General features: G+C 45.9%; 1 protein-coding gene across 1 annotated transcript in view; it reads right to left on the bottom strand.

Moving 5' to 3' along the window:
- The window catches only part of LOC137380448 (cyclin-dependent kinase 16-like), a 1435048-nt gene that overhangs the window by 818732 nt on the left and 603906 nt on the right, over nucleotides 1-12410 (bottom strand). Inside the window, exons 5-6 of the mRNA XM_068052374.1 lie at nucleotides 6415-6471; nucleotides 1293-1407 (exon numbers count right to left, since the gene is read on the bottom strand). Of these exons, the coding sequence (XP_067908475.1) occupies nucleotides 1293-1407; nucleotides 6415-6471 (172 nt within the window). The remainder of the gene's footprint in view (nucleotides 1-1292; nucleotides 1408-6414; nucleotides 6472-12410) is intronic.

A 12410-nucleotide genomic window follows, 5' to 3' on the forward strand; every position in this document is an offset into this window, starting at 1 on the left:
TTACAGCTGATTGTTATCAAGAACATCAAGTGCTATGCCTGAAGTGGGAGATGTCTCAATCCTGGAGGAAGTAGAAGTCTTTGCTTTAGCTATAACCGAAGATTTGCCAGCAACTGCTCAAAGATTACACTAAATTAGAAACCTACAGAACGAGGACGAAGTCTGCAAAAAGTAAGATAGTTTTGCCAAGACGGTTGGCCAGAATATATGCCAAATAACCTGGTTTTAAGATAATATCAGGAGCAACGAAGCTATCTTACGATTGTAGGTGACTTACTCGTCTCCGATGAAGGGTGAATTATTCTAAGGGCATTAAGTTTAGATATCCTACAGAAAATAGACGAAGGGCACTTAGAAATCACCAAGTGTAGAGCAAGCACGAGGAACTCGGTATGGTGGGCGGGGGGTTTCGAAGGAGATTGAGGACATGATTTCCAGGTGTATCACGTGTGCTACAAACAGACAAGACACTAGAGAGCCACTGATGATGTCTTTGTTTCGGTCCAGGCCATTCAATTTGTCTTTAAATTTTAAGTAAGCCAGTGGGGTTTGTAGCCCTTTAAAAATGACGTCAGCACCTGCGCACAGGCAGCTGACGCCATTGCTGGAGACGGACAGCCCGCCCCCTCCACGTGATTGGGGAGAGGGGGGCAGCCCGCCCCCTCCACGTGATTGGGGGGGGGGGCAGCCTGCCCGGTTATTTAAATGAGCTGTCGCGCTTGAGATTGTGGCAGCTCTTTGGAGTGCGGCCCATTCGGGCAGGCCGCCATTTCTGAAGCTCGCCGTTTAAAATCCAGCCCAATGTGCCTAACAGGTACTTGCTGTGTACAACGTGTCAGGGGCCAGGCAGGTCGGTGTATCAGCAAGATGGTCCCACTTGGTGCACAGAAGGGAGACCATTGCTAAAGATCAGTTTAACGATGGTGAATCAATTGGTTCCCCTTACACTTAATAAATCACGTCACATCAGAACCCATCACTTGTTTAACATCTGAGGACCAGGGGGATGATTGCAGACATTATAAACTCGCAGTTCCCTCACTATTTGAATAAAATGCTCACCGGCAATCATTGAAATATTATTACAAACTTGGTGTGTGTTACCTCAATCTGCCCCATTCTAAACAGACAAGCCCATGAAAACAAAACCAAAAGTTGACCATTATAACTGCCCAACATCACTGGTTACACCAGGTCACTTATTCTAAGTTTTACCAATAAAAATGCAGTGGAATTAGTGGCCAAAGTTTTGACAGCAGCTTAGCAATCAGACATTAAGAGTATCTTCTTACCTTCCCTAATGGCCGTGCAAGGTGTTCCCTCCTCGTGTTCTAAGCGAATTTCTTTTAATGCTACCAGATTATCGGTGAGCTTACTCCTCCCCTTGAAAACTGTTGCATAAGTACCCTGGAAACAACACAGATGTCAGACTGTGACAAAACAGCAGAGACAACTCAACACTGGCCTGACAGCACAGCAATACGGGAAGAAGCTTCAATCATTACTTTATCATCCAAGTGTTTCACAGTAAAACAAACACAAGTCAATAATAAACAACCAGCATAAATTATGTAAAATGCCCGGTATGTCTGACAATTTATACCGGGTTCATTCAGGGAATAATGGAGCATATTAATCCAGGAAATGCAGTGGATGTTGTGTTCATGGATTTGCAAAAAGCATTTGGATAAGGACTTTCAAAATCCCAACTATCTAGCTTGTAGCCCACCATTCACCATGACATTTCTGCAGATTCTGATTTTCTCACCTGCACCCTCACCTCCACCTTCGATGCTCTAGTTCCCAATAAAACCATTACTCTCTCTCTCACTTTGGGCGTTCCCCCTCATTTCCACTCCCATACGTCCAAGGTTGTAAACTTGGATATGGCGGATAGGTGGTCTAGCCTAACACTACCAGGACCCATCAGGTCCTTCTCTCATCTGCTAAAACTGCTCACTATTCCAGGATCATCCTGGAATGCAAAGATAACTCCGGCTTCTTTTCCCTTCAGCAAACCATTGCCCAAAACATGTCTCCCCTGTCTCCTCCAGCCTAGCCTCCAACAATAAGTGCGAGGAGCTCATGGGCTATTTTAGCACTAAGATCAGGACCATCCAATCAGCTGCCTCGACTGTGTCCCTCCCTTCCACTAGCCCACCTGGCCAAAGCTCTTCTATTACACCCCCTGCTCTATCCCTGAACTCGATCTTTCTCGAGTTTCTCTCCTATCAGCCCTCATTCCCTCTCTGAGCTCATCTTGTCCATGAGACCCACTCCCCATTCTCTCAATGCTATCCCCACTAAACTGATCACCCAACCTCCCCTCCTGTTCCCCATGTTAGTCGATATTGTAAATGGTTCTCTCTCTCTTCAGATGTTGTCATTCTATCCTTTAAATCTGCCATCATCACCTTCTCTTCAAAAAAACAACCCTTGACCCCGCCGTCCTTGCAAACTACCACCCAATCTCCAACCTCCCTTTCCTCTCCAAAGTCCTTGAAAATGTTGTCGCCTCCCAAATCCATTCCCATCTTTTCCAGAACTCCAATCGCTCCAATCAGGTTGCTGCCACTGCCACAGTACAGAAACAATGCTTAACAAAGTCACAAATGGCATCCTATGTGGCTGTGACAAATGTAAACTATCTCTCTTCGTCCTTCTTGACCTGTCTGCAGGCATTGGCACAGTTGCCCACACCATCCTCCTTCAAAGCCTCTCCACTGCCATCCAGCTGGGTGAGACTGCTCTTACCTAGTTCCATTCATATCAATCTGATGGATAAACAGAGAATCACTTGCAATGGCTTCTCTTCCTGCTCCCGCACCATTACCTCTGGTGTATGCTAATGACACTCAGCTCTATCTCACCACCACTTCTCTCGACTCCTCCACTGTTGCTAAATTATCAGCCTGCTGATCAGACATCCAGAACTGAGCAAAGATTTCCTCCAATTAAATAGTGGAAAGACTGAAGCCATTGTTTTTGGTCCTCACCACAAGCTCCGCACTCTAGCTACTGACTCCATCCCTCTCCCTGGCAAATGTTTCAGCCTGAACCGACTGTTCACAACCTGACCCTGATATGAAATTCTGATCATATCCATCACTAACACCGCCTACTTTCACTTGTGTAACATCAACTAACTTCGCTCCTGTCTCAGCTCATCTGCCGCTCAGACCCTCATCCATGCTTTGTTACCTCCAGACTAGATTATTCCAATGCACTTCTGACTAGTCTCCCTCATTCTACTCTCTGTAAACTTGAGGTATCCAAACCTCCGCTGCCCGAGTCTTAACTTTCATCAAGTCCTGCTCACCTATCACCCTGTGCTCAATGACCTACATTGGTTCCCAACGAAGCAATGCCTCATTTTTAAAATTCTCATCCTTGTTTTCAATCACTCCAAGGCCTCGCCCCTCCCTATCTCTGTAATCTCCTCCAGCCCCATCACCCTCTGAGCTATCTGTGCTCCTCTAGTTCTGGCCTCTTGTGCATCCCTGATTTTAATCACCCCGTCATTGGTGGCCACGTCTTCAGTTGCCTCGGCCCCAAGCTCTGGAATTCCCTCCCTACTCCTCTCTGCCTCACTACCTCACTTACCCCCTTCAAGACTCTCCTTAAAATCTCTGACTAAGTTTTTAACCCAATTTGTGGCTCGATGTGAAGTTTTGTCTGATACTTGCTCCTGGGACATTTTACTATGTTAAAAGCACCTCATAAACAGAATTTGCTGTTGTTGTTTGCTGATAGAAGTGAGGCCCACAGTATCACAGGGAAATGTGGCAGCATGAGCAAGAAACTGGCTTGAAGGACACTGGTTAATGAATGTTTTTTGAGTTAGATGGTGTACCGCAGGGGACCTTGTCAGGATCATTGATTGTCTAAGTATATGTGACTGCTCTAGACTTGGGACACAATGCCAAAATTTACAGATAACAGAAGAATAAGGAGCATGGTGAACTGTGAAGAGGATTCTAAGTGATTTCAGGAGGACACATTGCAACAACTTGCATTTATATAGCACCTTTAACATAGAAATATATCACATGGTGCTTCAGAGGAGTGTAACCAGATAAAAATTAACTCCAAAGCAAAGGAGATATTAGGAGGGGTGACAATAGCAATGGTCAGAGAACTGGGCTTTTAAAGAGAGTGTGATTGAAGATATAAACAGCCAGAGAGGTTTAGGGAAGGAATTCCAGAGCTTAGGACCCAGCTAGCTGAAGGCATAGCCACCAGTGATGGAGTATGGTCAGGTGCGAGCACAATAGAACAGAGTTCAAGAAATGGAGAGATCTCAGAGTGTTATAGAGTTGGAAGAGATTACCGAGATAGCAAGTGAGGAGGCTCTGAAGGGATTTAAACATGAAAGTGAGAATTTTAAATTTGAGATGTTGCCAGACCGGGGACCAACACAGGTCAAAAAGCACTGGGGTGGTGGATGAATGGAACTTGGTGCGAGTTAGGATATGGACAGCAGCATTTTGGATAAGTTCAAGCTTACAGAGAATGGAAGATGGGAGATCAACCAGGAGGGCAGTGGATGTTGTCTATATGGACTTCAGTAAAGCCTTTGAAAAGGTCCCTCATGGCAGACTGGTACAAAAGGTGAAGTCACACGGGATCAGAGGTGAGCTGGCAAGATGGATACAGAACTGGCTCAGTCATAGAAGACAGAGGGTAGCAGTGGATGGGTGTTTTTCTGAATGGAGGGCTGTGACTAGTGGTGTTCCGCAGGGATCAGTGCTGGGACCTTTGCTGTTTGTATTATATATAAATGATTTGGAGGGAAATGTAGCTGGTCTGATTAGTAAGTTTGCGGACGACACAAAGGTTGGTGGAGTTGCGGATAGTGATGAAGATTGTCAGAGGATACAGCAGGATATAGATCGGTTGGAGACTTGGGCGGAGAAATGGCAGATGGAGTTTAATCCGGACAAATGTGAGGTAATGCATTTTGGAAGGTCTAATGCAGGTGGGAAGTATACAGTAAATGGCAGAACCCTTAGGAGTATTGACAGGCAGAGAGATCTGGGCGTACAGGTCCACAGGTCACTGAAAGTGGCAACGCAGGTGGATAAGGTAGTCAAGAAGGCATACGGCATGCTTGCCTTCATCGGTCGGGGCATAGAGTATAAAAATTGGAAAATCATGCTGCAGCTGTAGAGAACTTTAGTTAGGCCACACTTAGAATATTGCGTGCAATTCTGGTCGCCACACTACCAGAAGGATGTGGAGGCTTTGGAGAGGGTACAGAAGAGGTTTACCAGGATGTTGCCTGGTCTGGAGGGTATTAGCTATGAGGAGAGATTGGATAAACTCGGATTGTTTTCACTGGAACGACGGAGGTGGAGGGGCAACATGATGGAGGTTTACAAAGTTATGAGCGGCATGGACAGAGTGGATAGTCAGAAGCTTCTTCCCAGAGTGGAAGAGTCAGTTACTAGGGGACATAGGTTTAAGGTGAGAGGGGCAAAGTTTAGAGGGGATGTGCGAGGCAAGTTCTTTACACAGAGGGTGGTGAGTGCCTGGAACTTGCTGCCAGGGGAGGTGGTGGAAGCAGGTACGATAGTGACGTTTAAGAGACACCTTGACAAATACATGAATAGGAAGGGAATAGAGGGATACGGACCCCGGAAGTGCAGAATGTTTTAGTTTAGACAGGCATCAACATCGGCGCAGGCTTGGAGGGCTGACTGGCCTGTTCCTGTGCTGTACTGTTCTTTGTTCTTTGAGAACATGAGGATAGTTGAGTCTGGAGGTAACACAGGATGAGGGCTTCAGCAGCAGATGTGCTGAGCGAGGGCTAGAGTCAGGCAATGTTACAGAGATGGAAATAGGTGGTCTTAGTAATGGCATGGATATGTATGCGGTGAGAATCTCATCTCAGGGTCAAGTGTGACACCAATGTTGAAAGCAGTCTGGTTCAGCTTCAGATAGTTGCCAGGGAGAGAGATAGAGTTGGTAGCTAGGGAATGAAGTTTGGAGTGAGGTCTGAAAATAATGGCTTCAGTCTTCCCAATATTCAACTAGAGAATATGGATGTTGGACAAGTAATGTGACAACACTGGGGCAGTGCAGGGGTCAAGAGAGGTGGTGGAGAGGCAGAGCTGCATGTCATCAGCATATATGCGGCAATTGTCTATCGATGATGTTGTGGAGCAGTTAGCAGAAATTTGCTTCAAAAGCAAATGAAATCATTGTTTGAAAAAAGGAACTATTCACTGGTACTGGGAGCAGAAAGAAGAGTGGGGTTAGTCTCTGAAAAAAAACCACAACCACTGACTTGATGGGCTGAATGGCCTGTTCCGTGTCAGAACACTCTATGAAAAAATGGAAGTTGCCTTTGTGGGGTTCTTGATACATTGATATAAAAGGAAATGTGTAATGCATTGACTGGTTTACGCTTACCTCTCCTAGTTTATCCAATTTGACATATGTTTCCAGTTTGCCAAAGCCAATTTCAGACTGGAAATGAAAGGACAGACAGTCAATCTTAGTTTCGAAAACAACATTCTAGGCCTTATCCCACACAAGATCTAAAATTACTAAGAAAGCAACCTCCAGTTTTCAATACAGAAATTAACAGCCAAGAAATGATCTCCATAGTGAGATATTCTGTGATGGAAAGATCACTTGCACCATTTCTGTATTGTGAAAATATCTGCTCAAGTTCATTATTCTCCTAAAAGCACCGTCGTGAAAAACACATCCTGCTAAAGGATACTCAATTGAGACATCGGTGGTCTGTCCCCTTGCTGTACGGTACTCAATGTCATGTCGTGTATTTTCAGCATTTGTCGTCTTATGCTTATCTTATCCAGTTTAGAGTTAGTGGTTACACAGGTTATTCAGCCTTTCAGCCCTGTACCGCATATATGAATCACACAGACCCATTTTCCTGCTTTCTCAGTATCAGTAAATGTGACCATGAAGCTGTCAGATTATCATAAAAACCCAATTGATTCACTGATGTCCTTTAGGGGAGGAAACCTGCCGTCCTTAACCAGTCTAGCCAAGATGTGACTTCATTTCCACACCAACATGGGTTGACTCTATACTGCCCTCTTTAATGACCCAGCAAGTTACTCAGTTCAGCATTGGGCAATCAATGCCAGCCGTGCCAACAATATCCACATCTCGAGAACGACTATGTATATTCATATGGCTGGGGAAGGAGTTCTAGTCCGATGTCGAGATTAACAATCCAGCTTCAGCTGGTTGTGATGTCACCAGGAATGGATCTCACAGGGTAAGAGTTCAATATGTGGGTGGTGTTCTGACCTGGTCCTCATGTTCCACCTGGGGAGTAAGTGGTCACATCTTCCGTGGAAGTTCCTTTAGAAAGAAAGACTTGCATTTCTGTAGCACCTTTCATGACCTGAGAACATCCAATATTGTACTTTTGAAGTAATTCACAGCTGTATAGTAGGAAATATGTCAGCAATTTGCACACAGTAAGCTTCCACAAACAACAATGAGGTAAATGACCTTATAATCGGTTTTAGTGTTGTCCATTGAGGGATAAATATTGGCCAGGACACCAGGGAGAACCCCCCTGCCCATCCTCAAAATAGTGCTGTGGGATCTTTCACACCCACCTGAAAGGGCAGACAGGGGCTCAGTTTACCATCTCATCCAAAAGACGGCAACTTTAACAACACAGCACTCTCTCAGTACTGCACGGGAGTGTCAGTCTGGGATTTTGTGCTTAAGTTGCTCGAGTGGGAATTGAATCCAGAATATTCTGGTCCAGCAATGAGAGTGCGACCATTGAACCAAGGCTGAGACCTAATCTTCAAATCTTCCTCACTAGGGTATTAAGTGTTTATCTTGAGATCCAGACTTATTTTTAATTGATCTACTGACGGAAATAATCACTTTGTTCAATCCCTTTATTATTTTGAACATTATATTGTAACAGCTGAGCATTTTGTCATACATCCCACTCTGCTGCCCTCTCTGTTGGGGAGGTGTAAATGAAGTTTGTTGGATAATGGCTGTTTGCTGTGAGTCCACAGGCTGGATCTTGTTCTTCACCCAGGCGTTGGGCTCCATGGCAATGGGGGGCCAGAAGATGGTTCCGGATGAGGCCTGCCATGGACGTTGATGCCACGAGGGCCCGGCCCGATACTCCCAGCGGCGGATAGGCTCCGTGGTGCCCACCCACACGCCCCCAGCCACTGGGCGACGGGACTACAACTAAAATATTCAAATCAATAAATGAATGAATTAACATGCACCTTCCTGCCATCTTGAGGGCCCCCCAATGATCTTCAGCACTCCCGGGACTTCAAATCCCCGTCCAGGGAAAGGCGGTGCCACACTGGTGGAAGGGGGGGAGCAGGTAAGATTTTCAGTGCAGGGGGGATGGGGTCGTGGTCAAATACACGTAATGGGTGTAGAGGGTAGTGGGAAGGGTTGAACTCTAAACTTTGCACAGTTTTGGGAGGGGGGGGTGAAGGTCAGATGTCAAAGGTAAGTGTTTTTGGCGAGGGGAAGGGCAAATAGTTAATCTAATTGTTATCGGAGGGTGGGAAAGGGGTGTTAGAAATGTATTTATTTAAATTTGGGGGTCTGTTTTTAAAAATTTAAATTAGGTGGCAGGGCTGGCTCCCCTTTAAACATGGTGCCAGCGCCTGTGCACATGCAGCTGACACCATTGCCGGGGACAGACAGCCCACGCCCTCCACAAGATTTTGGGGGGGGGAGGGGACGGGAGGGGAGGTGGGGGGGGGGGGGGTGCGGGCCACGCTGGCTATTTAAGTGAGGCGTCACGCTTGAGATCGCGGCGGCTCTTTGGTGTGTGGCCCGCACGGCCAAGCTACCAGTTTTTGTGCGGCGTTGGGCTCTTAAAATCCAACCCCACATGTGAGTCTTACTGAGTGAAATACACAGCAGAAAGATGGTGACGAGGATGGGATTGAATCCTTTTTTACATTTCATTTGAGGAATTACAGTCTGAAGAACACTGTGACACACCTTTTGGAACTCCCAAAGTTGATTTTGAGGAGGTTTGGAGCAATTTGAAAGATTGCTCTATGTGTCTGCACATCGTGTTCAGATAAATCTCCATGAATCCTCACAGTCCATCATTGAAAAAAATGGCACTGAAGATATCTTTTGGGACAACGGGGGAATTCAACCCTAAAAAGAGGACTGGTGTAATTACGAATGAAGCTTACACATTTGGCTGAAAGCAATTAAAATAGGAGATGAGGATAAAGTAAATGTTTTCCTCACCATGATGGGGCCAGATGTTTTTGAGGTGTTGTCTAACCAATGTTGCCCATGAGACCCCAGCCATATGGACTATTCTGAAATCAGAGAGATTCTGGACTCGTATTCTGGTACAACTAAGAATGAAATTGTACTGTGAGTTGCATTCCATGAAAGGAAGCAGTTGCCATGTGAGACTATTGCAGATTATACTCTCGAATTAAAGAAACTCTCTCATCACTGTGGGTATGGCACAAACTTAGAAGTCTACCTTAGAGATGCATTCATTGGAGGTCTAAAGAACAGTAAAATCCAGGCCAAGCTTTTGTGTAAAGGCAATAAGCTGATGTGGAAGGAGGCCTGCGATGAGGCCACAGCCATGGAAATGGCAGGAAGAGATAGTTGCAGATTGCAAGGAAGTTCTTTTCCTGAGCTGTCAGGGGAGGTCCACTGGATTTCAGCAGGAACCAGGCCATGGCAGCCAAGTTCACAGACTTAGAGTCAGAAATTTAGATGTTACCATTGCCGTGGTAGCCACCAACCATCCAAATGCCCCCATTTCCAATCAAAGTGCTACACCTTTGGAAACGTCAGTCATACCCAGACAGCATGCAGGAGTAGAGGAAACAGTAATGCTGCAGGTTAGGGTAAAGCTCCAGGTCGTAGCAATGCACCAGGTCGATGTTGTGGTAGACCTTCAGCCAGATCAGCCTGGAAGTCCTCGAATGCCCACACGATAGATGTGGAAACAGAAGTTGATGTTAGCGAGCAGGCAGATCAAGAGTTGCACTCAGTCAGAGAGCAAGATAAACAGCACATGGAAGATGAGAGTAAAAGGGCTGAAGATATAATTTCAACGTCACCAGTAAAAATCAAAGTCAGAGATTCTCAACTTGCTTTCATCATTGATTAGCTGCAGCAGTGCCTTTATCTCGGAAGGAGAGTACATGAAATCCCTAAGTCACATTCCCTCAAGCAAAACTGTCTGTAAAAGTGATTTGTTATTCCAATAACAGTATTCCAGTCACAGGCCAAGTTAGAGTGAGGGTGGAATACAATGATGAATCCTATTATTTGCCACTGGTAGTACTAGGAGGGAAGGAATTGTCTTAAGAAGATGCAGTTGAACATGGCTGAGTTATTTACAGTAGGGATCAGTAAGAGTACATCTGACATTGAGGAAGTGCGAAGAGAGCACAAAGTGGTCTTTGAGCAAGGAGGACCAAATGATAAAATTAGGCACCACAAGGCTGAAGTCAAGATAGAGGACAATGTACAACTGACATTTTGCAAAGCTAGTCCAGTGCCTTATGCACAGTTAGAAGCAGTAAGTAAAGAGCTGAATAAATTAGGAAGAAGAGGGGCAATTAAAGAGGTGAAGAGAAGTGAACTAGCCGCATCCATTGTGTTAGTTCAAAAACAGACGGGCTTGTTCGAATTTGTGCGGATTATAAACAAACAGTAAATAAGTTGATTGAACATGATACTTACCCACTGCCTACTAGTGATGATTTGTTTTCTAATTTAGCCAATGGAAAGGTGTTCAGTAAGATAGATCTGTCAAATGCACACTTGCAATTAGAATTAGCTGACAAGAGCAAAGAATTGCTTACCATTCATACATACAAAGGGTTGTACCAGTATGGAAGGTTACCATTTGGGATGTCTACTGCTCCCACTGTGTTCCAGAGCGTCAAGGATTAGGTACTAAACAGGATGAAAGGAGTGTGCTGCTTCTTGGATGACATTTGAATCAGGAGCAAGACAGAGGAAGAGCACACTGTAAGGTTGAACGCAGTCCTAGGTTGCAATGAGGGGACACAGTGAGAAGAAACATTTGCCTGAGTGACGTTGGAAATTTGGTGCAAGTGCGAATTCGGTGCAGGGGCGGAAAGAGTGGCTCCTTTTCCTATCTTTTTCAGCCTCCAGCAACTGGAGCAACTTCTTGTTTCGACTGCAAAGTAGGTGAGTGCAACTTTCCATTACTTCAGCTGTGTGAATTATTAACTAATTGACTAATTAAAACAATAAGGTTCTACAGAGCTGGCAGAGCCGTTGGTGTGTTGCAATTGCAGCATGTGGGAATCTGTGGAATACACTGAAATCCCGGACAACCCTGTCCGCAGTAATTGCCTGCAGCTTGCATGACTTCAGTTCGGAATTGCAGAGCTGGAGACTGAGTTGCAGACATTACAGAGCACTGGGGGGGGTGGGGGGGGGGGTGGGGGGAGAGTTACCTGGACACTTTATTCCAGGAGGCAGTCACGTCCCTCAGAGTAGGGAGATCATTAGAGATGGCCAATGGTCAGGGACAGGCGGGTGTGACTGTGAGTGAGGCAGGTAGGGGGAATCAGCATGTAGTGATATGAGGAGTCTCAGCCCCTGACCTTGTCCAACAGGTACGAGGTCCTTGCTACCTGTATGGGTGAAGAGAAGGCCTGCAAGGTGGATGAGCAGATTGACCATGGCACCATGGTGAAAGATGTCACTCCAGTGGGGAGAGTGAAGAGGAATGTGGTAGTGATAGGAGACAGTATAGTCAGGGGGATAGATACTGTTCTCTGTAGCCACGAGCAGGAGCTCCAACAACTGTGTTGCCTGCCCGGTGCCAGGGTTAAGGACATCTCCTCATGGCTGGAGAGGAACCTGGAGTGGGAGGAGGAGGATCCAGTTGCCGTGGTCCATGTGGGAACCAATGACATAGGGAGAACCGGAAATGATGGTCTGCTTAGAGAATTTGAGGCGTTGGGGTCCAAACTAAAATGCAGAACATCAAAGGTAATCATCTCCGGATTGTTACCTGAGCCACATGCAAATTGACACAGGGTCAAACAGATTAGAGAACTAAACGCGTGGCTCAGAGAGTGGTGTGGGAAGAAGGAGTATCGATTCTTGGGGCACTGGCATCAGTACTCGGGGAAGAGGGAGCTATTCCATTGGGAGGGGCTTCACTTGAACAAGGCTGGAACCAGTGTCCTGGCCAATCGCATAACTAGGGCTGTGGACAGGGCTTTAAACTAACGGGGGCGGGGGAGGGTTTGGGTAAAGAGAAATTTAGAAGTCCAAAGGGAGAGCTCAGGGCACTGGAGCAGGATAGTGATGTGGGTAACTCCCAACAGAATGGGACAGGAAGAGATAGAGAGTTTAACAAAAATTGTACATTGGCAAATAAGTTCATTGCAGGGAAT

The sequence above is a fragment of the Heterodontus francisci genome, chromosome 19 (genome assembly GCF_036365525.1).
Source record: "Heterodontus francisci isolate sHetFra1 chromosome 19, sHetFra1.hap1, whole genome shotgun sequence".
NCBI lineage: Eukaryota > Metazoa > Chordata > Chondrichthyes > Heterodontiformes > Heterodontidae > Heterodontus > Heterodontus francisci.